Source organism: Aphidius gifuensis, linkage group LG5, assembly GCF_014905175.1.
Source record: "Aphidius gifuensis isolate YNYX2018 linkage group LG5, ASM1490517v1, whole genome shotgun sequence".
Classification (NCBI taxonomy): domain Eukaryota; kingdom Metazoa; phylum Arthropoda; class Insecta; order Hymenoptera; family Braconidae; genus Aphidius; species Aphidius gifuensis.
The window spans coordinates 2788005-2815297 of record NC_057792.1 but is presented as its reverse complement, the minus strand read 5'-3'; the positions used below and the strand labels follow the sequence as shown (position 1 = coordinate 2815297).

The following is a 27293-nucleotide window of genomic DNA, read 5'->3' as shown; positions in this document are numbered from 1 at the left end:
TTTTTTTAATTTCTTAGAGTTGTATATTTTAAAAGAAAATTATTCTTGGAATATTGTCAGAGTTTATTGTGAGAATTGTCATGCATTGTTTTGTTTTTTAAATCACAAAAATATATATATAAAAAAATAAGCTAAAAAGTATATACGATGGAATAAAAAAAAAAAATAAAAAATAGAAAAGCATTCTCAAGAGGTTACCAACCTAGAGAGTTTTCAAGTCTCGAGAGAAATATACTAGTTTTTATTTTTATGCTACCATGTTTGTTTTTTCGGTTTTTTTTTTTTTTCTATTATTTTTATTTATCTAGCATGTTTTGATATTTTCGATGTATTGTAGATAGATGATTTGTGAAATCGAAAATAACACAATTTTTTTATTTTTAGAAAAATAAAAATAATAAAAAAAATTATTTGATTTTAATTTAAAAAAAAATTTTAATCTATATTTTTATGATTAAAAAAAATATATAATTATAATAGGTATTGGGTTATTAATATTGAAAACTTGATATAATAAAATTTTAATATTTTTTCTATTTAAAATTGTTTAAAGTTTTTTTTTTTTTTAAATACAAAAAATTAAGAAAATTTATTTATTGATAACAAATTTATTAATTGAGCGTTCAACAGCGTGCTTGTTACAGTGTTATAAAAAAAAAAAAAATTTAATCAAGTTGTGGATTATTGTTAAATGAATAATATTGTAAAGTTTTGCATTCGTGTATCATGCTAGCCTATTAAAAACCAGAAATGCAGTCCCAAAATAGCAACTCAACACGAGCATCATAAATCACTTTCTCCTACTTGTTTTTCATTTTTTTAAAATATTTATTTTTCCACTGTTAAATTACTTCTATTTATTTAAATTAACGTTTATTTTCATTGGATGAAAACCAGGAAAATTATATAAAAAATATTCAATATAAATTTATAAAAAAAAAAGCAGCTTTAAAGTCTTATGTATTTTTGAATTCTCATACTATCTCTTGAACAAATAAAAAAAAGTTATGAAAAGAATAAAAAAAATTAAAAAACGGTGGAAAAATTAATCATGACGAGCAAACTTTCAAGGACTTAAGGGTCGAAAAACCAATTAACTTTGTGTAATTAATAAAAATTAAATTTTCATGACTACAAAAGAATTTTTATTTGCACTATTGATAAATGATATCTTAATTTCTTTAAAAAATTACATAAGTTAAAATAACAAAATAAAATATTACTAACTCAAGAATAAATAAATAATAATATAAAAATAGCAATAATTTTAAATGAATAAAAATAGTTGAAAAAAATTTTTAAGTAAATAATATAGTAGTTGCAGTTAAAACAGTAAATGTGTCATCTTTTTTTGATTTCTGAAAAGTCAGTGACCCCAAAGCTTCAAGTTCTTTCGAATGAATAAAAGAAGAGATAAAAATAATAAAAGATGCTACGAATGGAATAGATGAAGTAAAGAGTACATGGAAAATGATGAAAAAAATAAAAAAAATAAAATCGATTAATAGAACACCACTTAGCCCAGTTCCATCAAATACAAGTGAGAGAAATTCGTTGGATATACGAAACGTCTCAACTTCCGTATTACCTTACTTTAATTGACTCAATTAAATATCCTAGATTTTTTTTTTATAAAACTAATAATATATCTATTTTTATGATTACAGAATTTGGTGTTTATAAAATCAAGAAAATAATCTACGATTTAATTATACCAAAAAAAATTAAAATATAATTAAAGTATTTTTAAAAAGCTAAAATATAAAATATATATTTAAAAAAAAAAATAGATAATGAATGATAATTTAGTATTGAAAAAAAAATTAAATGATAATACTAAAAATAAAAATTTTAATGTTGATTTAATTGATATTGAAGTATTAAAAAAATTTTGGAGATACGAAGAGGAAGAAAAAAGTTGAAAAAAAGACATTTTCGTGACGGAGGGCTTTCGTACAGCCCTGGCGCGGCTGCGGCATTGCACCCCACCCGGGGGCTCCCTGCCAAATACACCAAATCCACCATCTACCCCCGAGCATAAAGTTCACGTAAGTTAAATTTTTCATTTACATATTATATAAATTATAAATAACACAATTTTTTCATATTTTAAATTTCCTCTTTTTTTTTTAACAGCAATTTATTTTTAATAAATTAATTTTTATTATTCAAAGAGAGGTAAATTTCATTTTTTTTTTTTTTATTAATTTACGACTACAGCAATAATTATACAACCTCGTTTTATCTTTTTTCTTTTTAATTTTTCAGTCAAATTTTATACTGATTAAATGAAAATCGTAATAAGATTATATAGCCATTAATTTATTTTTTTTTTTCTTTTTTTCCAGTAAAGTAAGAGAATTTTGTTGTTTATAAATTTTTTTTTTGTAATACACAGTATGATGTATTATATAAAAAAAAAAAAAGTAATAATAATAACAACAATACCCTTGGCGTATTGAAAATATAAAATATAAAATCTGTCTGATGTAAATTTTTTTGTACTACTTAATATTATTTTTCATGCTTGAGAAATAGTTTCAAATTTTTTTTTATAAAATTTATTGAGATAAAAATTTAACAATCAATGCATTGTATACATTGTATGTACTGTTGATAGATTATTATTTTTTTTTTTTATTATTTCTCATAAAAACCTATTACATCAAGATAATCATAAAAATTTGAGTTAATTTTTTTTTGTATTTCACTTCAATAAGTAGATATTTCGGATTTAATGTTCATCGAAATTTTGTTCCATTGAGAGTTCATGAACACTAGTATTATCTTTTTTTTCTTTTTCTGTTTCAATTTTTTTTTTTTTTTACCTTTGACACAATTCCCCAGAGTTTATTCGGCTTCGCAAGACTTTCCAATGTCCACGTAACGAGTTGGAAAAGCCTCGGGATTCCCACACCTTTATTTTTATTTTACTTTTTAAAACTTCTTTTATCCTCAAAGAAACGTTGAATCATTTTTTTTTTTTTGCCAAAAAAGAAAAAATAAATTTAACAGAAAGAAAAAAAAAAAGAAATATATAAAAGTTTAGACAGAGCCTGAGAATTCAGTATCCCATTGGGGTATTTCATTTTGTGGTCTTGGTTCATATGTGTGAGTAAATGTCGATGGTTTGTATGGAGAGATTTTCGATGGGGCAAACAGGACCATTCACTCGGGACATACTTGTCTATGTAAAATACAAAAAATAAATATATAAAAATTTAAAAGGAATAAAAAAATTCTTAAATAAGATGAATAAAAATAAGGTAAAAGCTGAATCAATTTTACTCAAGTTAAATTTACACTTTTAAAAGCCTTTTTTCGAGTCATTGAGATTTTTTTTTTCTATTGAAATTTTTTCTATTGAATTGTTAAAGCTCTTTTTTTTTTTACTCTTTTATTTTTGGCCTATATATATATATTTTTTTTTTGTACTCAATCGAACTGAATTAGAGGTGGAAATTGAGTCTTTGTATTTATTTGACAAATAAATATTATTGTTTTAATTTTATATCATCAATTTGATTGTAACAATATTTATTTACCAAAAAAACTTTGAAATTATTCATAGAATTATTTGTAAAATATTTTTTAAAAAATCAATTGTTTAGTTTTATACTATTGTTGTTCGAAATTAATTTTATTTATTATTCAATTAAACTTCCAATCAAAATTTAAATTATAAAATTTTGTTATTTTTCATTTGACTAGTTGCAATTTAATTTTTAATTAATAAAAATTTTATTTTAATTCTGTCAAATAAATATTAATGATATTTATTATGTTTATATTCAATTAATAATTCATATTTCCTGGAAATTAATTTTGAATTTAATATTATTAACACGATTATTTTGATGAATATATAATTCGAAAATTTCAATTGAAAATAAAATTTAAGATGTATATCAATAATTGAAAAACAAAAAAAACTAAATTTTATTTTTAACAACAAATTTATTATTTAACAGTTTTATAAATTTATTTTTTTTTTTTCTATTATTTATTATGCAATTTTTTTGTCACCAAGAAAATGTATTGTTTCAGTTTGTCTGTGTATATGAAAATGTGGATTTTTTTATATTCTCTGTTAGCAAAAAATAAAGTAGAAAATAGAAAAAAAAAAAAACTAAAAAATATTATATGAATGGGGAAGATGGAAAATCGGTATTAGTTTTTTTTTTATGGCAATAGAGTTGAGGTAAGAAAAAACAGGACATGGAAGGAAGCCACAAACAAAAAAAAAAAAAAGGGAAATAATGTAAAAAATAAAATAACGAGAATGTTGAAGGAAGTCGAAAGATAAAAGAAAGTACTGGCACTTGCAAAGCTGTGTAATATTGGACGCCTATATATAAAGTGTGCATCTTACGTGTCACATTCAATGAACGAAAAAAAAAAAAATAAAAAAAAATATTCTCAAGATGAGATTAACTCTGACAAGTGTATTTTTATATTTTTTACTAACAAAAAAAAAAAAAGAAATATAAAATATAAAAAACCCTTTTTTGTCGACATCATAGTGATGAAAAAAAAATAAATTATTTATTAAAAAAAAAATATTCACTAAAAGCATCAAACATTTAATATTTTATAAGATTTATTTGTCGACTAAGTAGTAGAGGTAAATTCTTTGTCAGACTTTCTAATATTACTTTTTTACTGTCTTCATAAAACTTGTAAAAAAATAAGGAAACCTTGCTTCACCTCAAATACTTTATTTCCTGTCTTTTATTTAAAATACTGACTATATGAGAAAAAAAATGAACAAATTTAAAGACTAAAGGATTTATTTATTGTTTTATAAAACACTGAATGAAGATATTATTTTTTCAACTGGGAAAATACTGTAAATAATGTACATAAGCATTTGGTCGTCTTAAAATTAAAATAAAATAGATAAAAAAAAATTTATTGACTCACCATTTGATGAAGGCAACTCGTACGATCTGCAACAATAATTCAAACGAAAAAATTGTATTATTAAAATAAAAAATTCATTAATATATTTAGAGTAAAAATTTTTGCTAGTACTAAATTTTTATTATTTTATTATAACAAAAACTAAATGAAAAAATAATCAGATATTATTTTGACACCTGAAAATTGAATGATAAAATTAATTAACAAATGGAGAAATAATTATAATTAATTTAGTTAACTCATGACATTTTTTAATATGATAAATCAAATTGACTTTGAATTTCTGTACCGAGAATAAATTATTGCTATATATTTTATATAGTTTTCATTTTTTATTTTCTGATTTTTCTCATATTTCCGACATTGTCTGGGTTATTTTTTTTATTTTTATGGGAGAATCATAAAGCGTTGAATAAGTATATAACATTTTTTTTATGTTTTTCATACGTGACAAAATTCAGAAGAATAAAAGGTAAAAAAAATTCATATGGAAAAAAAAAAGAATGAGACATTTGTAACTCTTCTTTGGTCATTAATCATGGTTATATATTTATGAAAATGTCAGTACTTAAATGGTTTTATTGTGGGTTTATTTCGTGCATCATCATGTGTCCAGTTTTTAAAAATGACATAAAACATATTTGAAAATGAAAAAAAGAAAACCAAAAAATAAATATCATCGTGAAATATAAAAAAGAATAAAATATATTTTATATATGTGTTTAACAATAATAATGATGTCGTCAATTGTCTTCTTTAGTTTTGGAAAGGGTGGAAAAAATAAAATAAAAAAAAAACTGTAAAGAAAAAAAAAAAAAAAACAAAAAAAACTAGGGTAAAAAACGTTAAATGTGCCAATTGTCACTTGAGAAACTTACTTACTGACCCATTATTTTTATGCTCTCATTTTTTTTTTTTTTTCCTTACTTTATTATTTTATTTTTTTCTTTATCTTGTTTTTCTTAAGGATTTTATTGTTCTAGACAATTTCGACCCTTTCGTCTTTAAAAACATGCCTTAAAAAAAAACACAAATGTTTTCTTGTTCTTTATGTTTCTTTTTTTCTTTTCTTTAATTTTTTTTTTTATTTTTTATTATTATTTTTACTCTAGTTTATAGTCGTTTAATATATCACAGCTTGACGACTAAATGTTTTTGTTGAAAAAATAATATTGTATTTTATTTTTAAATAAAAATATATATATCAAATGAAATCTTTTATATTATATAAGATATTGAAAAAAAATTTTAATTGTAGTCTAAATAATGAGGACTATGATATACTTAATAGACCAATGGAGAAAAAAAATACAGAAGGTATATATTATCTATCAACAAACGCAAAGCTGGAAAATTATGAAAATTGAAACAGCCGAATAGCCCCTTGATAAAATGGATAAACTTTGAAAATAAAAAAACAAATAAAATTATATACTTGTCATTATTGTCAAGCATTTATTAAAATAATTTTCACGTAAACAATCGAATTAATTAACACAATATAATTATTGCATAAATATAAAAAAACGAAATTCAAGTTTAAATAAAAGCATGATGATATAATTTGTTATTCATTGGATCTTGAAAGCTCAAAGAAACTTAATGTATCAATGAATTTTATAATTTAAGTATATCTATATTTTGAGTAATAATGATAATGATATTCATTGAATTGATTAAACGAGATAGAGATGATATAACAAGACGTCCTTTACTTGTCATAATTATTCTCGGTCAATGGCTAACGCTTGAACTTATATATTTGGATCAGTGGTTACGATGCACCCGGGGCATACTTGAATGTTTGAATATGGGTATGGATTTTAACGAGAGTATACTATCTATTGAAGATTATTCATCCCCTTATATAATACATCAAATATATATATTTCTCATACACCTTATTGCTTCGTTTTAGATACCCAACTTTTCTCTTTATATATATACCTATATGTATGGTACATTATATCGATTAAAGTTGTTCAAAGCTCTACACAAAATCCAACTTACATCAACTATAGATAAATATTCAATTTTTCATAATAAAAAAATAAAATTATATAAAAACTCTTAAATAAATAAATAATGAAAATACTTTTTATAAAATTCATAAATAAAAATTGAAAGGTCAACGTTGAACTTTAAATTGAAGAAAAAAATGTAATAACATGAAAAATTTGTAACTTGAAAAAGAAATTTAAACAAAACTTTTAAATTTTTTCATATGAATTATAAGATATTTTCATGAATTAAATTATCTATAATTATTTTTTTCTGGTTATTTTATTTATGCATTTTTCTGCGAAAGAAAAGATGAGACAATCTAATTAAAAAGAAAAATTCAACGGAAAAATATATATGACTCTTAAAACTATTGGAATAAAAAAAAATAAAAAAAAAAAATCGTCAAATTTGTCATCATATATATTTTAATCTCGGGTGAATGTTCTTTGACTACTGAGAAAAAAATTATATATATACGTAAGATAATAAAAATGAAAAATAAAAAAAGAAATAGAAAATCAAGATATACAGTTTTTTTTATTGTCATATAGTTGTATGTATATTTTTTGTTATTTTTTATATTTTATTTTACGATGTAGCAACGTTAATAAAAATACCAATATGTGAAAATTCAGGCAATGTGGATTCAATATTCTACAAGATGTATATATAAATACGTAAATATCTCAGTGTTTGTACGTTTGGCTATACATTTATACATCCTTACAAGATACACACATCATATTCATATATTTATAAAAGAAAAAAAAATAAATATATATAGATAAAAAGAGTGATATCCCCAGTGGCAGTCTACTAGAGCGTTTAATATTTTCAAACTTTTGGCATGTAGCCGAGAAGCTAACTCTTATTTTTGACGAATTTTATTTTTTTTCTTTTTAAAACTTTATTTATTTTTTACTATATATATTTTCCATTTATTAATATTATTTATTTTTCAATATAATAATGATGACAATGTTATGAAAAAAAATACAACTTGTTTTTTAATTATTTTTTAAAAATTATATTTCAAAAAAATAAAATCAATTAAATAGATAATAATTTTTGTAAATATAAATTTAATTGATGAAAAAGATAATTATTGTTAATTCATGTATTAAGCGTTTAATTTATAAATACACATGTTAAAATATATTATATTTTGAAAATTAATGCAAAACTGAAAATTAGTGGTTAATCAATTGAGAGTATCTGATGTATGCAAATGACATTAAAACCTGTAAGTAATAGTAAATGTTATCATCAGGAGTTTATTTAAAAATTTAAATTTGCTTTTTTATTTATGCAAAAATTTCAGCTAAATAATAATAATAAAAAAATCGATTCAACAACTACCAATCAGCTAAATATTTAAAATTAATTTTTCCGATTTAATAGTTAACCAATTTATTTAAAACAATTAATTCATTAAAATATCATGATTTACTTTTATATAATTTAATATTTCACGATTCATTAAAAAAATTATTATCACAATAAATGTGTAAATAGAAACAAGTCTCTCATATATATATTTAGAGTTATCAATGTATTGATTAAATACATTGAATTAAAAAGAAAGAAAAAATAAACAAACCTCCCTATTTCAAGAGTAAATTAATAATCCCAAACACAATATTATTTTATAATAAATCTTAATAAACCAATTTCTATTAAATTTTATATATATTTTTTGTTTTTGGTAATTAAAAATAAATAATAAAATTAATAACAGTCGATTGAATTGTGCAAACATAATGTTCACGCGCGCGAATTGGTTTCTTGTGACCTAGATATTTTCCACGACCACGGCCAAGTAACTAATAACATGAAGGTAAACTCTAACATAATCGATCGACTGTAACCATATGTAAGGCGATCGTTTGCGAACAACTTGCCAATCATCACTATAATAACATTAATAATAATAATAAAGTTAAATAAAATGAAATAAAATATATTGTTCGACAAAAGAACAAAGAGTCAAAGAAGGGTCGTGTAATGCAGGCTTGATTGAGGTATGGAAATCATAAAAAAAAATATAAATAAAAAAAATGAAAATGAAAAAAATGCATTACCTCTCCACGTGGAAAGTTATCCTCTTGGTTATTTCACCATGCGGATAAAATTCGATCAAGTTGCAGAGCTTTGCATCGGAGCTTTTTTACCTACACTTTTTCCGCGAATAAAGTAACTTTTTTATCATGATTTTCTTTTTTTTTTTTTTTCATTTATTCTTAAGGACCTAAGAAAAAAATATAAAAAAGAAACTCAAACGATGGAAGAATGAAACTTGACTTGAGATCAAACTGAGCCAATCATGATCATGGTTTTCATGGAATATTTTACATAAATAAAATGAAAAAAAAAGGAAGAATTGATTATAAGAATATTTAAATTTCAAAATCCGATAAGATATATACTAGTATACTTTCTGGAATTTTAATATTCACGTTATTTAAAAGTAAAAAAAAAATGATTCAATATTTGTTTTAAATTATATATATAAAGTTTTAAATTAATTTTATTCAACTTTTGAATATTATAATCAAAATGATATTCAATTAAAAAAAATTATTTTTTTTAATTATAATATTTTTATATAATTTTAAAAAGAGATGAGTTAACTGTTGATTAATTTTTTTTATATCTAAAGTATAAAATCACTCTTGATAAATAGACAATTTATTGGTCTTTTTTTTGATGGAAAAAAAAAATTATATAAAATTATATTACCGAGGATTGAGACGGTTATTTTATGAGGGTTATGAAAGTTTTTATCGATGGTATTTTTCATTCTTCTAAGTATTCCTGAGAATTATTTTTAACATGATATGAAAGTAGAAAAGAAAATCAATCGGTATTATCAATACAACCCATCGAAATCTTTTATAACATAAAGTATTACCTGTCATGACACTTGACAAAATACAATGACATTTTATAAATTAAAAAAAAAAAATACATATACCTGACATTTATAAAAAAAAAAAATACTAATAATGCAGCTTATTGTTATTTTTTTTATTATTTTTAATTCTAATTTATCCGTATAGAAGCCCATCAAGAGCTACAAGGCAAAAATCATCAAGATAAAAAAATAGATTAAATTAAAAAAAAAAAAAAGAAATAATATCATAGTAGTAGCTGTAATGATAAAAATAAAATAATAATAATTATATAAAGAAAAAATTGAAATAATAAATAAAAAAAGTTAACGAAAAAATCGTAAAGGCTTTTATTTAAATGTAAATCAAAGAAAAATTGGAAAGGTAGAAAGCTCTATATAAAACCTATTTAAATATTTTATATTTATTATTTAATGAGATTTTTTATTATTTATAAAAATCAGTATTACGAATAAATATCTTTGTCGAAATGTACTGAACACGGATTACCGGGTAGACTCATTTCGTGGTAAATAGATTTCGAAAAAAAAAATTTAATTAAAATTAATCATTCCAAGAAATTATACAGGCATTTTAACATATGAATAAATTGATATGAAAATTTTAAATGTGTTCTATATTATGACAACAGTATGCGTTTATAAAAATTAAATAAATATGTTAAAATTTGAAACTAATTAAATTGAAAATAAATTAATTGGACATTGTATTGTAATGACTCAATATGATTATGATTTAAAATTTAATATTATTAATATTTTATAGTGTTTATTACAATTTTTCAATTTACTGATTGAATTTATTATTATATATTATTAATAATACAATTATTTAATGTCATTAATAAATCCTACATTTAATTTTCTCTTTACTCGCTAGTAAATTTTTTTTCTCTGTCAAATATTTACACAAATTAATTTTTTTATGTATTGAAAATAAATTAACAATTAAAAAAAAAGATATTTTTCTATAAAATAAAACGATAAATTAAATTAAATAAATTAAATTATAAAATTATATTTGATACAAAATATAATTAATTGCTTTCAATTTTCTATTTATATTTAATTATATGTATATTGTATAAAAAAATAAATGATAATATTTCTTTTTATATACCTCAATTTCCATTTTAAATAATATATGAAATATGCATTATATCATTTTAGCCTTGGGGTCTTTTGTGTGTGTGAGAGAAGGTTACTTTATTTCGACAAAATTTACGTTTTTTTCAACTCATCACAAATGGACTTTTTATTTGAGCAACCATCCACGAGTCTCCGATACCTACCTTTACTCGTTTGCACCTCATTTTATTATGTTTTTTTTATATATTTTTCCTCTTATTCTGTTCACTCTTTTATATCGAGCCAGTCGAGCATTACAGTTCACAACTGTCTGTTTGCGATAGCTTGAAAAAACAAATACGTGCTATATAAAAAATAAAAAATAATATATTTTATCGTATTTTATATATATAATAAATATCTTTCAAAGCAACATATAAAAATACATTTAAATATATATTTTTTTTCATTGTTCAATTGGATGTTTTGATGACCGAGTTTTATGATATTATTTAACTTTATTAATATTTTTTTCTTTTGAAATTTTTTAAAAACTCTACATGGTGTTTTTTTTTAAATAAAATTAATTTATTTTTCCTTTTAAAAATATTCAAGGAATGTGGGGACAATCGAAGCTCATCGGTGAAGGGTGTAAAAGGCAGTGGAACAAATGTGGGGGAGTCGCAGTCGCGCAGATCAAATAATCATGCGACTGATAATTTTATCAAAGACAGTGATTTTTTGGCACATGCAGCATCAGCATTACGTAGATTACATTTTAAATCAGCTGGTGGTAGTCGTAGTTGTCGTACTGTACCAAAAGTCGTTGTTAGAGGTTCAAGTACTGCATCAGAAACAACAATAAACACAAGTACAGATAGTGCTGCGACTGTTGTAACAATGGTAAATATTCAACAAGTATTTATAATTTTATTATTAAATGAAAAAGACATTATTTTTTTGACACCTGAGAATCCTTTAAAATAACAAGAAAATTATTTTTATTATTTTCTAATGATACAATAAAAAAAAACATATCCTGACATATTAAATTTCAATTGAAATTTTATATTAAATATATTTTTATTTGAAGATACACGTGAACCAATAAGAATTTAATTTGAAATGTTTCAGGTGACAACAACAGACAGTGAACAACGTGATGACAGTCTGGATCTGATAGATGAACCATCTGAAATGTCACCTCCATCATCAAAAGGAAAACCAACATCACCACCATCAGTAAAAAATGAACATAATAACTTGGAAGTTATAAGTAAAAATAAAATGACCAATTGTAACAAACAATCAACATCTCCAGCATCACCTGGAGATGTCACATTAACAAGTAGTCCAGTAAATGGTAGTGGTGCACCACCACCAACTCCATTAATTGGTGCTAGACATGAAAATAGATTTACTTTTGGTAGTGGAAGAACACCAGCATTACCTGAGCTAAAAACATCTGATTTTTTCAGGTAAATTAAAAAACAATTGTTTTTTTTTTTTAATAAATTAAAGATGAAAATTAACTTGAGACAACAAACCACACGTTTAATTTAATCCAAGTTTTTAAATAATACTTGTATATATATTTTACGATCTCGTTACTCAACTGCACGTGATGTTAATAACAATAGACATTGTATACACGAAACAGTATTAAGTCATCAACAAAGCTAAAGCGTGTAAATAATACAAAATAAATTTGTTTACTAAATATTCGAGTTCAGAAAGAGGGAGATAGAGAAATAGAGCTTGCAAACATCAGAGTAAATACATGAAAATTACTGGGTTACATTACTAGGCCAATGGATATAACGTAGTTTATTTTGTTCATAGAAAATTGACAAATGTAGGAATATAAGCGTTTGTAAAGCCCTTGTCAACTTTACTAAATTATCAAACGAATTGATTGAAACCGAACTTGATTGTCAAATCAATTTTGTATATATAAACGTAATTAAAAAATTTAACCAACATTGAAAAAAGAAAATAACAACATTAATTAAACAATTTTTAATTTTATTTAAGTATTAAAAAAACAATTTTAAATATTATAATTATTTACTTGTAAATTATTAAGGTTTTATCAAATGCATATTTTATTTTATGACTTTATAAAAATAACCCTCAGGTGTATAAATTCTTTGAATTTTATCGACATAATTATTGGTAAATTATTTAAAACAATTTTGTAATAATATTTTATTATTAAATTTTTTTTAGCACACCAGTAAGAGGTTCAGTGGATGCTGGTCAACCAGATCCACAACATTTAAATACATTATTATCATTGATAGCTAAAGAAACAACTGTTGAAGAAGAAGTTATACAAAATCATATTAATGTTACTGTTGTAACTAAAAAAAATAATAATACACAATCATTTAAAAGAGATAGAAAATCATTAAAAACACCGACCAAACCAAGTATTAATGTTACGACAAATCCACTTGACATATCATTGTGTAATTCACAATCAGAAAATATTGCACAATCATCAACTGGTGCAAGAGGAAGAGGAAGACAACCAGGTATTTTAAATTTTTAAAAAAATTAAATTTTCTTATTTTTATATAGAGTAATCAATTTTTCGGATGACTGAATGTAAAAAATAATTGAAATTTCATTGACTCGTTCACACGAATACAAATTTATTTTTTTTAATTAACTCGTTTTTATTTTTTTATCTCATTAAAATTATTAAAATTTATAATTAATAGAATTTTTATTTATTATATTTTTTGTGTTTTTAAAATGTCGTAATAAACAGAACTATATTTTTTTTTATTTTTCATTTTTAATCGTGACAATAAACTTTTAATGAGCTTTTTTTTTGAGTCTTGAAATATTAAATATTTATCGACTCGTCATAAAGTCGGCTGACATGTCAATATTTTGATGTCAAATTTATTATTATTATTTGGTATTTTTTAAATATTTTAATTTAGCAGTTTTTAATTAATATAGAAAATCAACTTTTAACAAGTTTTTTTTTCCAGGTAAAAACAAATGAAAAAGATGAAAAAATATAGTTAATTATTTTGTTATTCAAAAATTTATTTCATTTTATTAATTTTAAATATTGAAAATGAAATAATATGGTTTGAATTCCGTGAATTATTGAGCTTCATTTAATTAATTATTATATTTTATAAAAAAAAATTATTCAAGTCATAAAAACAAAAAGGAAATTAATTTTTATCAATTAAAAAAAAAAACGAGAAATCAATTCTGAACTTATTGTTATTTCTTTCAGAATGTCATTCCTTCGTTTCAGCCATACATTCATGGGTCAGCCTCCTTTTCCCGTTTTGTGCAATAGGTATAGTCGAAAGCCTCTGAAACGACTCTCAAAATGCGACAAAATAAAAAATTAAATAAACAATATAAACAAGTTTAAAAAAAAAACAAAAAAATTTTTTGTACATTTTTTTTTTTATCCAGTTGATTGTAATACATTTATGTATGTATTCAACTCGTCTTTTGGGGGTCTTTTCCGAGTACACGAACTCGATAAAAAATACGTTGAAAAAAAAAAAAAAAAAATAGCGTGATGCATATATCGCTTCAAGCACTTGCCAGCTTTTTTTTTATTTTAAAAAAATTTATTTCTCGCATAATTTTTCATTTTATTATTTAAGTTTTTGCATTGTAACTTTTCGACACAAAAACTATATATTTATTTTTTATTTTTTTTAGTCTTCTTTTGTAATTTCTTTTTATTTTTTTTTTCTGCTATGGAGATAGTTGATAATGGTTTGAGGCTTTTTTAGTAAAATAAAAAAATTCAATCATCTGATTTGAACTTGAAGAAAAATAAATTTCACTAGCTTGAATAACTCTTCTCTATTTTATTCTGCAGCTCATAAATTATTTACTTGAACTATTTTACTTATCACGATAGAAAAAAATTAAATTTTTATATTTAAAGCTTATTATTTCACACTCACTTTGACTAAGTACATATCAACAATCTTAATTATCTCTTGAGATATTATTTTCTAAAAAGTTTTTAAACTGTAAATCGATATGAACTTGTATAATCAGAAAAGTGCATAAGTAGCTAACGAAATTAATCTTTTTTTTTTTCTTTCTAATCTTCTATATAAACTCACAAAATTTTATCGCTCGTAGAAAAAACATTTTTTATAAGATAATTTTTAAATAGAATTTAATTTTTTATTAATTAAAAATCTACTCAATTTATTTTTATTACGTTTGTTTATTTTAAATTGTTTATTCATTACTTTTTTTTTTTTTTTTCAAACACGTATATATACTATCGAAGGGACTATAAATTGGCAGCGTCGAAATCGACGTGCTCTGTGATACGTGAAGCAAGAAAATGCGCAGTACATAGTTGCCGTTTGAGCAAACGTTTTCATTGCAAGCCTATTGAACCAAATAAATAAATAAAATACAGCCTTATCAGCAAGACCGTTACAATATTCAATAAAAATAAAAATTTAAATTCAATCAAAAAAACTGCTGATAATTATTGCCAGCTAAAAAAAAAAATAAATCAATAGAGCTTTTTTTAAATATTTTTTATTCAATTTCAATTATCAATCTTTGAACTTTACTGAGTAAATTTACAAAACAATTTTGTAAATAATTGAAATACAAGATTTTAAATTGGTACCTAACAATTGTTGGCTTTTCGATTCTGATGAATAATTCATTCAACAAAAGTAATAATAAAAAAAAAACAAAAATATATATATAGTCGAGCTTTATTTTCCGAATTTGTGTAGAAAGAATAAAAGAAAAAAAAAAAAACAAACCACAACACTCACAAATTACTGCATATTTAAGAAAAAAAAAATTTTTTTTTCCTGTCTGACATGATTTTGTTTGTACTACTTAATAATTTCTGGTCATATTTTAACTGGACTTTTAAAATATTAAAAATAGTCCTTAATCTTTATTTCAATAAACAAATTCAATTGCATAATTATTAAATTTTTTTTTATAGTTTAAATATATACATAATAATTGAAAAAAAAACCAAATGAAAATTAAATTTAAAAAAAACCAATAATGAATTTTAAAATAACATAATAATATTGATTTTATAAGAAAAAAATAAATATTATTCATTATTAATTAAAAACCATTATTCATTATTCTTTATAAAACAATTTAAAGCTTATTTTTTCTTATTATTATTATTCTCAAAGTTCCTCTCTCCAGCTTTAAATAAATATTGACAAAATAAAAAAGCTATTTTCCCCGTGTAAATAAAATAAAAATTGTAATTTAAATTGCGGTAAAATTTACAGAACAAGTTTATTCATTATTAAAATTGATTATAGAATTTTTTTTTGTAAGAAAATAATTGAATCGTTAGATATGATAAAGGTAGATAAAAGTGATGTACGAAGAGGATTTAGCCTCTAGGGTTAGGCGTGGTGATGATAGTGGATCCGATCAGGTGTGTCACGTTCGTTTAAATCGATTTAATCAATACACAATACACAACACACACATACACATATTTTAAACAAAATTTATACAACTACATAGACAAATATTATTTAAGTAGATTGTGATGAGTTGAGGTAACGTGAATAGGCCATGATAATTGTGTCATAAATATAACCACAAACTTGATGAACTTTTCAACATATATTTATAGTCAAAAATAAATTTATTGATGCATAGTTAAATTATGGTGGTATATAGTCTATTTTATTTTAAATATAGTTTATTTTCATCTCTCTGAGTTTATTACTACTTTTGGTACAACATCAAAGTGTAATTGATTATTTAATCGGCTATTTCGTGGTCCTACAAGGGTCAATAAATTCTAATTAAACATCCAGGCTTTAGCCTCAAGCTTGGTCTTATATGTATATGACAAAATATATATGATGGATCGTATTAAAACAATATATAAATATTTTGAATAAACGAGTCTTCAAAGTATTTGTCAAAAAAAAAAATATATAAATGATAATAATAAAATTGCGTAATCATGTTGAAGATGATGATCCTATTGGGAATTTCATTGAACAATTGAAGCCAAGTTTAACCGATTATTGTTTGAGAATTTATCCACCGGGATCATATGATGACATATATATTTGAACGTTATAAATCCCCTTATGTTAAATCGATTTTCGCATGTCCCTTTGTTTTACACAGAAATATATATCTATTTCAACAATGTGTCAAACTCAAAGTTGGATTTTCATGTTCTTCGACAAGATCGTAAATTTTCCATTTATTTATTTTTTATATATTTTTTTTTTTATCCTTTATTTTCTTTCAATAGTGAATCTCTAACTTTCATGACCTTTGCTACGTCTCAATCGACGAACAACCTCAATCTTTTGAACTCCTATTTCCACCCACTTGGGCTTTTACTTTCTCATTTTCTCAATTCAAAACATCTATTATTATTATTATCATCATTTTATTTTTTTTATATTCACTTGAAAGAGAGACAGCTGCCTATATATATTTTTTTTTCACCTAGTTTTTAAAATCATAATAAAAAAATTTCATTTGACATTTTATGTGTTTTTGTCTATCTCAATTGAAAAATAAAATAAATGAATATAGACGTGGTTGAGTGTAAAAAAATCTCATCTTTACGAGTCATTTAACCTATAAAAAATTTAAAAAGTTTAAAACTAAGAGATTATTTGATAAGTATAAATGGTTACGTAGAGAATATATAACTTTAATATAAAATAAGAAAAATAATCCCATCAAAATTAGTATTTATTTTTTCATTTTATAAAATTCTTTGGAATAAATTGAAATAATTGAATAACAAACGATTCTGTAAACTCTTTGAAGCATGTGATTCCACCACACATTTCACCAAATACTCAAAACAATTATTTTGTAAATTCAATTACATTAAGTAATTTTCCACCACGTAGATGGTCTTCATACACTCCAAGATTAACTAATTCTACTTTTAATTTTCATGAAGTTAAATTTAATGATATTAAAAGTGTATTGTTAAAAGTAACTACATCATCAGTTGGTTCTGATGGGGTGTCATTAAAGCATTTAAAGGTCTTTGGGTCAGGATTAATTCCTTATTTAATGTGTATATTTAATGTTTTATTAATAAGAGGTGATGTTCCAGTAGCATGGAAAAATGCTATATCAATACCAGCAGCTAAAGTACCACATCCTAAAGAGCCTGCTCACTTTCGTGGAATAGTTTTGTTACCAATTTTGTCAAAATTATTAGAAAGAATTGTTCATGATCAACTCTCAACATTTCTAAATAAAAAGAGAAAATCTGCTAGACAAAATTATCAAACTGGTTTTAAAAGCAATTCTAATACTTTATCAGCAGTTACTTACTTTAGATGAAATCAGGCTGAATATGTACAATCAGGAACTTACAATTTGCAATATTTTTTTTGATTTTGAAGTAAAAGCATTTGATACAGTTGATCATGGTTTTCTTTTACAAGGTCTCAGTCATTATAGGTAGGACCTGATGCATTAAAGTGGTTCACTTCATACTTAACAGGCAGATCACAGCAGACAGTTGTTAATGGAATGTATGCTTCTTCATTACATATAAAATCTAGTGTAATACGGGCTCGTGCTTGGGCCTCCTGTTTATGATATGATTTATGAATGAAATTGGTTCAGTGATAGAACATTCAAAACATTTACTCTTTGCTGATGACTAGTTATACATATTAATACTTCATTGGATAATATTACAAATAATAAGCTAAAATAAATAAGGACATCAACTCAATAACAACTGGGCATCAAGGAGACAATTAAAACTTAACAAAATCTAATAAGACTCAAGCAACTATGTTTGGCAAAAATTTCTACTTAATAAACTAATAGTCAAGACAAATACCAAATATCAAATTGTTAACAGCACTTCATTAAAATTTAATGCAGTTGTTAAATATCTTAGTATTCATCTGATGAAATGCTATCATGGACTCATCAAATTTTCTCATGTTTGTTCACAATCATATGCATCCCTTCATAGGCTTTATATGAATACAGATATTTTTGTCATCGGTTGTATAGGAAAACTTATTTCCTCACTAGTTGCCCCAATCTTCGATTTTATTTCTTGCATTAACCGGCATTAATAATAAGCAACTATCTAGGCTACAAGTTGCATTTAATGCCTATGTTAGGTTTATTCTAAAAAAAAGAAAAAGGGATCATATATCAAATGATAGATTAAGTTTGGGTTGGCTATCTATTAGAAATAGAATGAACTATTTTTGTTGGGTGTTTATTCTTCAAGTCATTAAAAGTCTGAAGTAGTATTTGTTATTAAATGAAAAAATAAAATATAAAAATAATTCAGTTGTTGGTTTGGAATAGAGACCTTATGTTAATGAATTGCTTTTCAGTCACATGTTCACATGGCTTTGAATGTAGTCTATATGAGTATGGTGCACGTCTATGGAATCATTTACCACTTAGCCTAACATCGCTTGATTCCATTGACAGCTTCAAAGTCAATTATCATTTATATTTATTAAAAATGGAGAAGGAAGAAGGAACTTTAATTGTTTAATATTAATATTGTCTTGGTTTAATATTGTTAACTTAACTCTACTATTTAAATCAATTTAAAAAATTTTTTACATGTAATATTATTGCTAATTTACAATGTAGCCCATAAGTACGTAATGTCAAGGGCATGTATATATTAACTAAATAAATAAATAAATAAATAAATAAATAAATAAATAAATAAAAAAATTTCATTTGACATTTTATGTGTTTTTGTCTATCTCAATTGAAAAATAAAATAAATGAATATAGACGTGGTTGAGTGTAAAATCGTGTATCTTTTTTTTTTTTTTTTTCACTACGTCATTCCATCACTTTGACATAGATTTTTTTTGAAAATAAAAAGAAAAGGATTTTCTTATAAATATATATAAAAGATAAGAAAAATATTTTTAATATAATATTAAAAATAATCCCATTCAATTTTAGTATTTATTTTTTCATTTTATTTTTAATACTTTGAAGGATTATGACTTGAAGATTAATTGATAAAAGCTTTTTCATAAAAATAAAATTGTATTTTTGTATATATAGATATTTAATTGAATTTATCTATTTTAAATTTTACTGGTTTTTTTTTAAAATATAAAATTTGATGATAATTGAGATTGATGATAATTATTTGAAAAATTATTTAATAAATTTTTAGTATTATTTAAAAAGAAGATGTAAATAATATTGAGTTGAATGTTTTTTTTATTTTTGATTTGCATAAAATGAAATTCCTAACGATATTAGCAATTGAAATTTGAAACAATTAATATTGCAAATTCATTGGGGAGTTAACCTCAACAACATAACTATATATACAATGGATTGTAACAAGCTCGTTCTATATATTGTATTTTATCCCAAGAGAATTATTGATTTGGCCTCTATACACCATTCCAACAAATGAAAAAAGTTTTTTTATTTTCTTTATTTTAACAATAACTGAACCTACATACAACACATGTTCTATTGAATAACTCATTCTACTATTTATATTTTAATTTAAAAATAGAAAAATTGTAAATTCAATTAAATTTTAGAATTTTTTAAATTACAATAGATTTGTTTATAAATTTTTTTTTTTTTACTCGTGAAATTAAACGTGATAGATAAAAGTATATATATGACTTTATCGTATTTTAGTTCGTGTGTAAGTTTGCACTAGTTTTAAAATCACAGATTAAAATCTCATACAGGGAATTTTTTTAAGGGTGAAATTAGTTGTCGAGTGAAATGGTTAGATAAATTCAAAAAGGAAATTACTAAAATTGTAAAATCACACGCAACTTATAACCATGTTATTTCGAATGTTACTATTATTTTTTAACTGATCATAATTTTATTTAGTTAATTTTTTTCCCACCTTTAGTTAATTATAGCTACATAAATAAATAATTGTAGGCTATAATAATAAGTGTAATTAAATTAATGAATAAATTTCAGTTATTAAAATAAATGATTTAAAAATTTAAATATATGTTTCAAAATAATTGACACATGTGAATTGACAAGTACCTTTTGATGATATGATTTTTGAATGAAAAAAAAAAAAGGTAAACTGAGATAAAAAAATGCCAGGATATAATCCTCAAATTGACCCTCGTCAGGATCTTCAATTTCCGTATGTCTATATACGTCATAAGACAAATTTGATCCTCTCGATTTATCAATTCTTTTTCAACCTTCAACAAATCCTCATTTCCCACTCATATTATATTGCCAAGAATCGCATTTTTTTTTTTTACTCTTTTTTTCAACAAAAAATAAAGACCAAGTTTTTATTCTTTAAAAAAATTTTCAAGTTTACTATATATAAAATAATAAAAAACAAGTAAATAAAATATTTATTGAAAAGTTTTGCCTTTATATATTACAGGAAGCTTATAAAATAAATACTTTTTTTCACACTACATTGGCCAAATGCAAAATATATTTTTGTTATTTTTTTTTTTGTATTTTTAATCTACATTTATTATTTTTTTTTCTGCTATTTTTATCACGACGATTATTATTTTTTTTTTCTTTTATCTAAACTGGAAAAGATTCAGCTATACTTGATGTGTCGTTTTTATGTATGGCCTCATTTTCTTTTTTTTTTTTCCCCATTTTCCCATTGTCTTTGTTACAAGCACGATGCGTCGATAACAATGCTCGAAGGCCTGGGAGGAACACCAAAGACAAAACAAAGTAGCAAACGAATAATAAAAAAATATATATCTATAGAAAAATAGTTATAATAATAAAACCGCAAATACTGTGGAGAGAATTTGAATAGTTTATTCGATGAAATGGAAACGTGCTTAAAGTTCTAAGGGTGTATTCGCGCATATCGACAAATTTCAAACAATACTGTTTTGTAGTTTTTACATGTACTTTTTCCCTTGTGAAAATAAATGATTAAAAATACGAAATATAAAAAAATATATTATTATACATACAACAATAATAGTTATATATTTTTATTCTATTTTTTTCGTTTATAAAAAAATATAGATCAGATACATATATATATTTTTTAATGGCTTTTTGTAACACAATCGATCCGTAAAAAAAATATATATATTACTAGGTTTTAGACAGCAATAACTTTTATCTTGAAAACTTTCTACAGCACTTTTGATAATACGATATATAACACTTAATATATTCACGAATGCTTTTTTTTTTTTCCAACCTTTTTCGGTAAATTGCAGTGTTGAAAAAAAAAAATAAGCTGCACAAAAAAAGGCTGCATTTGCTGGGCTGATTAGATAATGTATAAAATATATTTTTTTTTTGAAATAAAATAAATCACAATTAATCAGGATAACTTGATGGATAGTTTTTTTTGTAATTTAATTATTAAAATAATAATTATGCAATAAATATTTTTCATTAGAGGTGGATTAAATTTGAATAAATTTAAATTCATCAATGCAATTTGCAAAATAATTTATAGATATATTTTATGGATTTTAAGGAAATTTCTATCGTAAATTTAGCTTGTAGAAAAAAACGATAATAGTAAAATTTTTTATTACATTAATGGGCTTAAAATAACAAAGTTTTATGAGCCATTAATTTTTTTTTTAATATTCAAATCAAGTCGTAAAGAAATTTTGTTTATTTTATATTTTTTTTCCCATATGGCATCATTTTGTTGTTTAATTTTAATAAATTAATTAATCCTAATAAAAAAATTGACTAGAAAAAAAAAATGATAGTCAAATTTCATGATAAAAGTTTAAAAATAAAAAAAACAAATATTTTTATTTTTTGATTTTTATTATTATCGTTATTATAATTTTTTTTTTGTGTATGATTGTGTGGAGATTACGTTGAATCAAAAAAGTTAAAAAAGTATCGTTAAATTTTTTTTTACAAACTTTTTCACCCCAAAAGTATCAAAGTTTTTTCATTTTTTTTCTAAAAAAAGCAATAAGTCGAACAAAAAAAAATATAATATAAAAAAATATATGACGTTTTAAAAAAATGTCAATAAAATAGACAATCAGTTTGTTTTTTTGATATTTTTGTAAAAAAAACTACGTGGATTTGAACTGTCATATCAATTTCTAAAATGATACAATCAATTTTCTAATATTTCAAAATTTAAGAATACCTATATTTTTGAATGAAAAAAAATTCTTTTCTCATACGAGAAAGTTTAATAGATAATATTTCTTTTTCGCCCGTTTTGTATTTTATTTTTGTTAGTTCATCTTTGACCTCGGTGTAAATATTATGCCACTTGGAAAAACATTTACGATCAATAAACAAAAAATAAATATAAAAGAATAATTAAAAAAATTTTTTAAAAATGAATAACTTAGGGAAAATGTTTGACTATGAAACTCGATACCAGCTCATAGAGTAAAAAATCTCGACTAATGCGATGTCTTTGTTTGAGGGGTCCCATTTGTGGTACTAAAATTCTCATTAACGTAAAAACCCTGGAGATTTATTTATACTCACATTTTAATTTTTTTTTCTTAGTTGTTAGTCATTTTTCACATAAGAGTAGTAAAAAAATTGAATAAACAAAAAAATTTTTTTCTATAAAATTAAATTAGTACTCAGTTTGCAGTAGAAAAATTTAAAAAAAAATTTAAATCATACTTGAAATTTTCTAAAAAAAATACAACTTATTATTAATAAAAAAAATTTAAATGTTTGTTTTTTCTTTTTTTCAACTTAAAATTATATTTAAAAATGCGTATTAATTTTTTTTTTTATATTTTATTTTAGCTGTATTTAATTAATTGAATTTTCGTTTTGCCAGTAAAGCAAAAAAATTATACAAAATAGTTGAAATATAAAATTTAAAAATTTAAAATATACATCTTTTTGAAAAATAAAATAACAAGGTTAATATATCTTGTTAATTTAATGCTGTATTTATTTTTCCCCTAGTGTATTTTCTATAAATTTATTATTAACGTTTCTGATAAGTAATGATAATAAATATTTGATTATAGATACGGTAGTCCACATCACAGTAGATCACAATCAGTTAAAACTCCAGGGAGCAGATCATCTGGACGACCAAATTATCTATGTCTTCCACAACAAAGATCAAGAGTTGCAAGTATGCCAAATACTGGAGTTGAGGAAGAATATTACAGACTAAGGCACTTTAGTATAACAGGAAAGGGAATTGTCAATCGTGGTGATTCGCTTAAAAGCCGACGATCACGTTCTAACAACAGTGTTGCCTCAAGCAACTCTAGGTAAGCATATTTATTTTCATGTGTATATAACAAAACAACCATCATGACAGAAGCAAAGTAACTGTGTCAGTGTGCATATATGTGATGACAATAATCTAAACTCCCTCGAGCTTTTGTACTATATTTTTTTATTTTATTTTTATCTCAATTTATATCATCATTGGTCTTTAAACTCCACAACTATGCTACTTGACTTTAAATATTTTATTAAATTTCTATGTATTACTCTCATCATTTTTCATGCAAAATTATCAAATTTTAAATTTTAAAAAATATCTTAAACTATCATCGAGATTATAATAAAAGATTATAAATTTTTTGATTTTAAATAAAAGCATACATTGTCGAATTTTAAATCAACTTTTAAATTAAACATAAACTTGACTTTATTTTTCATATAAAATTTTAAATTAATGCCAGTTTGTTTATAAATTTATTATTATAAATTATAGTGCTTTTTTTTTTTGCTTTTGATAAATGTATTTATTAAATTCTTTGAATCTTGGATACAAAAAAATTTTTATAGCTTCTAATAAAACTATTTCAATTATCAAAAAAAAAAAAAAAAAGAAAAAAGCTCAAAAAAAGCTCAAGTACTTGTTTGACCTTATCCTTAATAAAAATATAAATTTCTAAATTAACTAATAACAACAAAAAAAAATGTAACATGAAAAATACGTAAAATAAATTGACGACGAGATTGACTTTATTTTTTTTTTTCAACAATCAATTGCAGACATGTAAAATTAAGGCATTTTAATATCTAGCAATGCTTTGTTTTTCGCTCAAATTCATTTTAGTATTTTAATAATAAATTTTGGAGTAAATCTCTTGGTCTTTTGGTTTATTTATTTTTTTTCAAATGAAGATATTTTTTTTTTTTATATATCCAACATGAACAAGTTGTCGCAACGTTAAAGTGGGTGGCTCTTGGGAGATTTTTGTCAGTTGTATTGTTGCCTTTTGGTTTAACCGAGTTAATCCTCTTTTGTGGTCACACAAATCTGAGTTTCACATTTATTTAATCCCACTAGAGGTCAAACTCAACAACTGCGGTGAATGGTTACTACTTTAATTTAACTTTTTTAACCAGATAAAAAAAAATAAATATATATATAAATACAACAAAAAAATAATGACTTTTTCATAGACTTATAGATTAATTTCATCCAAAATATTATTCACCATTTATATTTCTAAACAAACTTTTAACAAAAGAAAATAATACATTTTTTTTCTTCTTCATATAAAAAGTTTGTTTTAATTATTTTTAAGTAGTTTAAAAAATCAATTGACTCATTTTAAAAATATTAATGACAAAAAAGCTCACTAAGAAAAAGTTTAATTGACAATTTTTTTTTTTTTAAATAAATCAATTATTAAAACGTAAACTTTTCAATTGACTTGAAATTCATATATAACTTTAATTGAATTAATTTTTTTTTTTAATTTAACTTTGTGGTATAATTTTTTAGTACTTTTTATTAAAAGCATTTTCTATGTAAACTTAAACTTTAATTTTTTTAAATTTTTTTAAAATATCATTACTCCTATTTTTTAAAATTAATTTTTGTATTTTTTCGTTTGCTAATTTGGTATGATGAATTGATGAGAATATGTTGGTAGAAATTTTATAATACGAGTATTGTGAGTGCACCATTATTGAATCAATTATCGTGATGGAAATATTAAGCTATGTATTTTGATGATGAACGAAGTGAATCAGGTTAGGTGCCTATTACAAACACGCTCTTTCACTTTTCTCTATTGCATACAATGTTGAGAGTTAGTTAAAAGGGTGGTGTTGGCTGAAAATAAAAGACTTAGAATTGAGGAAAATAGCAAGTTGGCTGCTTGAAAGCATTTTAAGTATATAAACATAAGTTGACAAAAGTGCAGCTCATTTAAATAAAACATTTGAATAAAACAAAAAAATATAAAAATAAAAAAAAAAATGCTAATAATATAATTACAATAGTAATTGAGATATTCATTAAAAATCAAATTAAATTTTCTACTTTTTTTTTCAAATTTAAAAATTAATTATTACATTGTGTTACTTCATATAATTATTTTTTTAATTTTTCACAATTTTTAATTTGCAAAAAACGTAATAATAATTATATTTTTATTTATAAATAAATTTAATAATAATCTGTCAATCAAAATTCAAAATTTTCAATTTTTACTAATACATTGGAAAATATTAATTAAAATGTCATAAACACATCAACAAATTTATAATTTAAAAACTTTTTTTTGATTAAAAAATTGTAACGTATTATGTTCTTGTAATATATAATTTTAATTAACAAAAATAATATTGATCGTTACAAGTTAAATTAAATTTACGAAAAAAAAAAAATTATATTGTAAAATTTTTACTCAACCTTCTAGTATCGATAAGGAATGCACTCAGTATTATTTCATTGATTTTTTTTATATAATTCTTCTCCACTCAGTGACATGAGTATTTTTTTTTTTTTTTATTTTCAATCACAGTGAGGAAAATCATGAAAAAATAAAGATATTAAATAAAAAGAAAGGAAAAAAAAAAGTAAAAAACTTAAAGTGGAAATTCAATTTACAAGAGAACTCGTAGTAGAAGAATGAAGTTATAAAAGAGACTCAAGAAGAATCATGAAGATTAGATTGTACTGAAGATAATAAAAAAAAAAAAAATAATAACAATAAATAAAATAGTGCTTCATAAGAAGAACAATAGAAAAATAAAAAAAATGGCCAATACTCTAGATCGAACGCGTGAGTTTACGTGTGATAATATCGAATGAACGTAGACTCACGTGTTAGACCTTAGAGAGTGGTTAATGAACATCAAATTTGTGGAGAACAATTTTGTATCAAACGCTTTTGTTGACCAGAACAATTGTGCTAATGTCAGCTCGTCAATTAGGTATCAAGTGTCTGACACCAACAGCATCATCAAACTACTATTGTTCAATATTGATTAACCATGAAAATTCAACTTATATAAAAACAAATAGAGAAAAAAATTTATATCACAAAATAAAAATATATAAAAATACAATCATGATAATCAATAGAAAATTTTGTATACAATTTTTTTAAAATTGTGTATTAATAAATTCATACACACGAAATATTCAGTCATGTGTTAAAAAAATTATTCA

At 22.7% G+C, this 27293-nt stretch overlaps 1 protein-coding gene across 1 annotated transcript in view; it reads left to right on the top strand.

The window, feature by feature from the left end:
* Positions 1-1922: 1922 nt before the first annotated feature.
* Positions 1923-27293, top strand: part of LOC122856184 — a gene marked incomplete at its 5' end in the record, with an annotated part of 53694 nt that continues 28323 nt past the window's right edge. Inside the window, 7 exons of the mRNA XM_044157878.1 lie at positions 1923-2048; positions 11522-11809; positions 12041-12384; positions 13136-13443; positions 14169-14234; positions 18006-18209; positions 23877-24141. Coding sequence (XP_044013813.1) covers positions 1923-2048; positions 11522-11809; positions 12041-12384; positions 13136-13443; positions 14169-14234; positions 18006-18209; positions 23877-24141 — 1601 coding nt within the window. The remainder of the gene's footprint in view (positions 2049-11521; positions 11810-12040; positions 12385-13135; positions 13444-14168; positions 14235-18005; positions 18210-23876; positions 24142-27293) is intronic.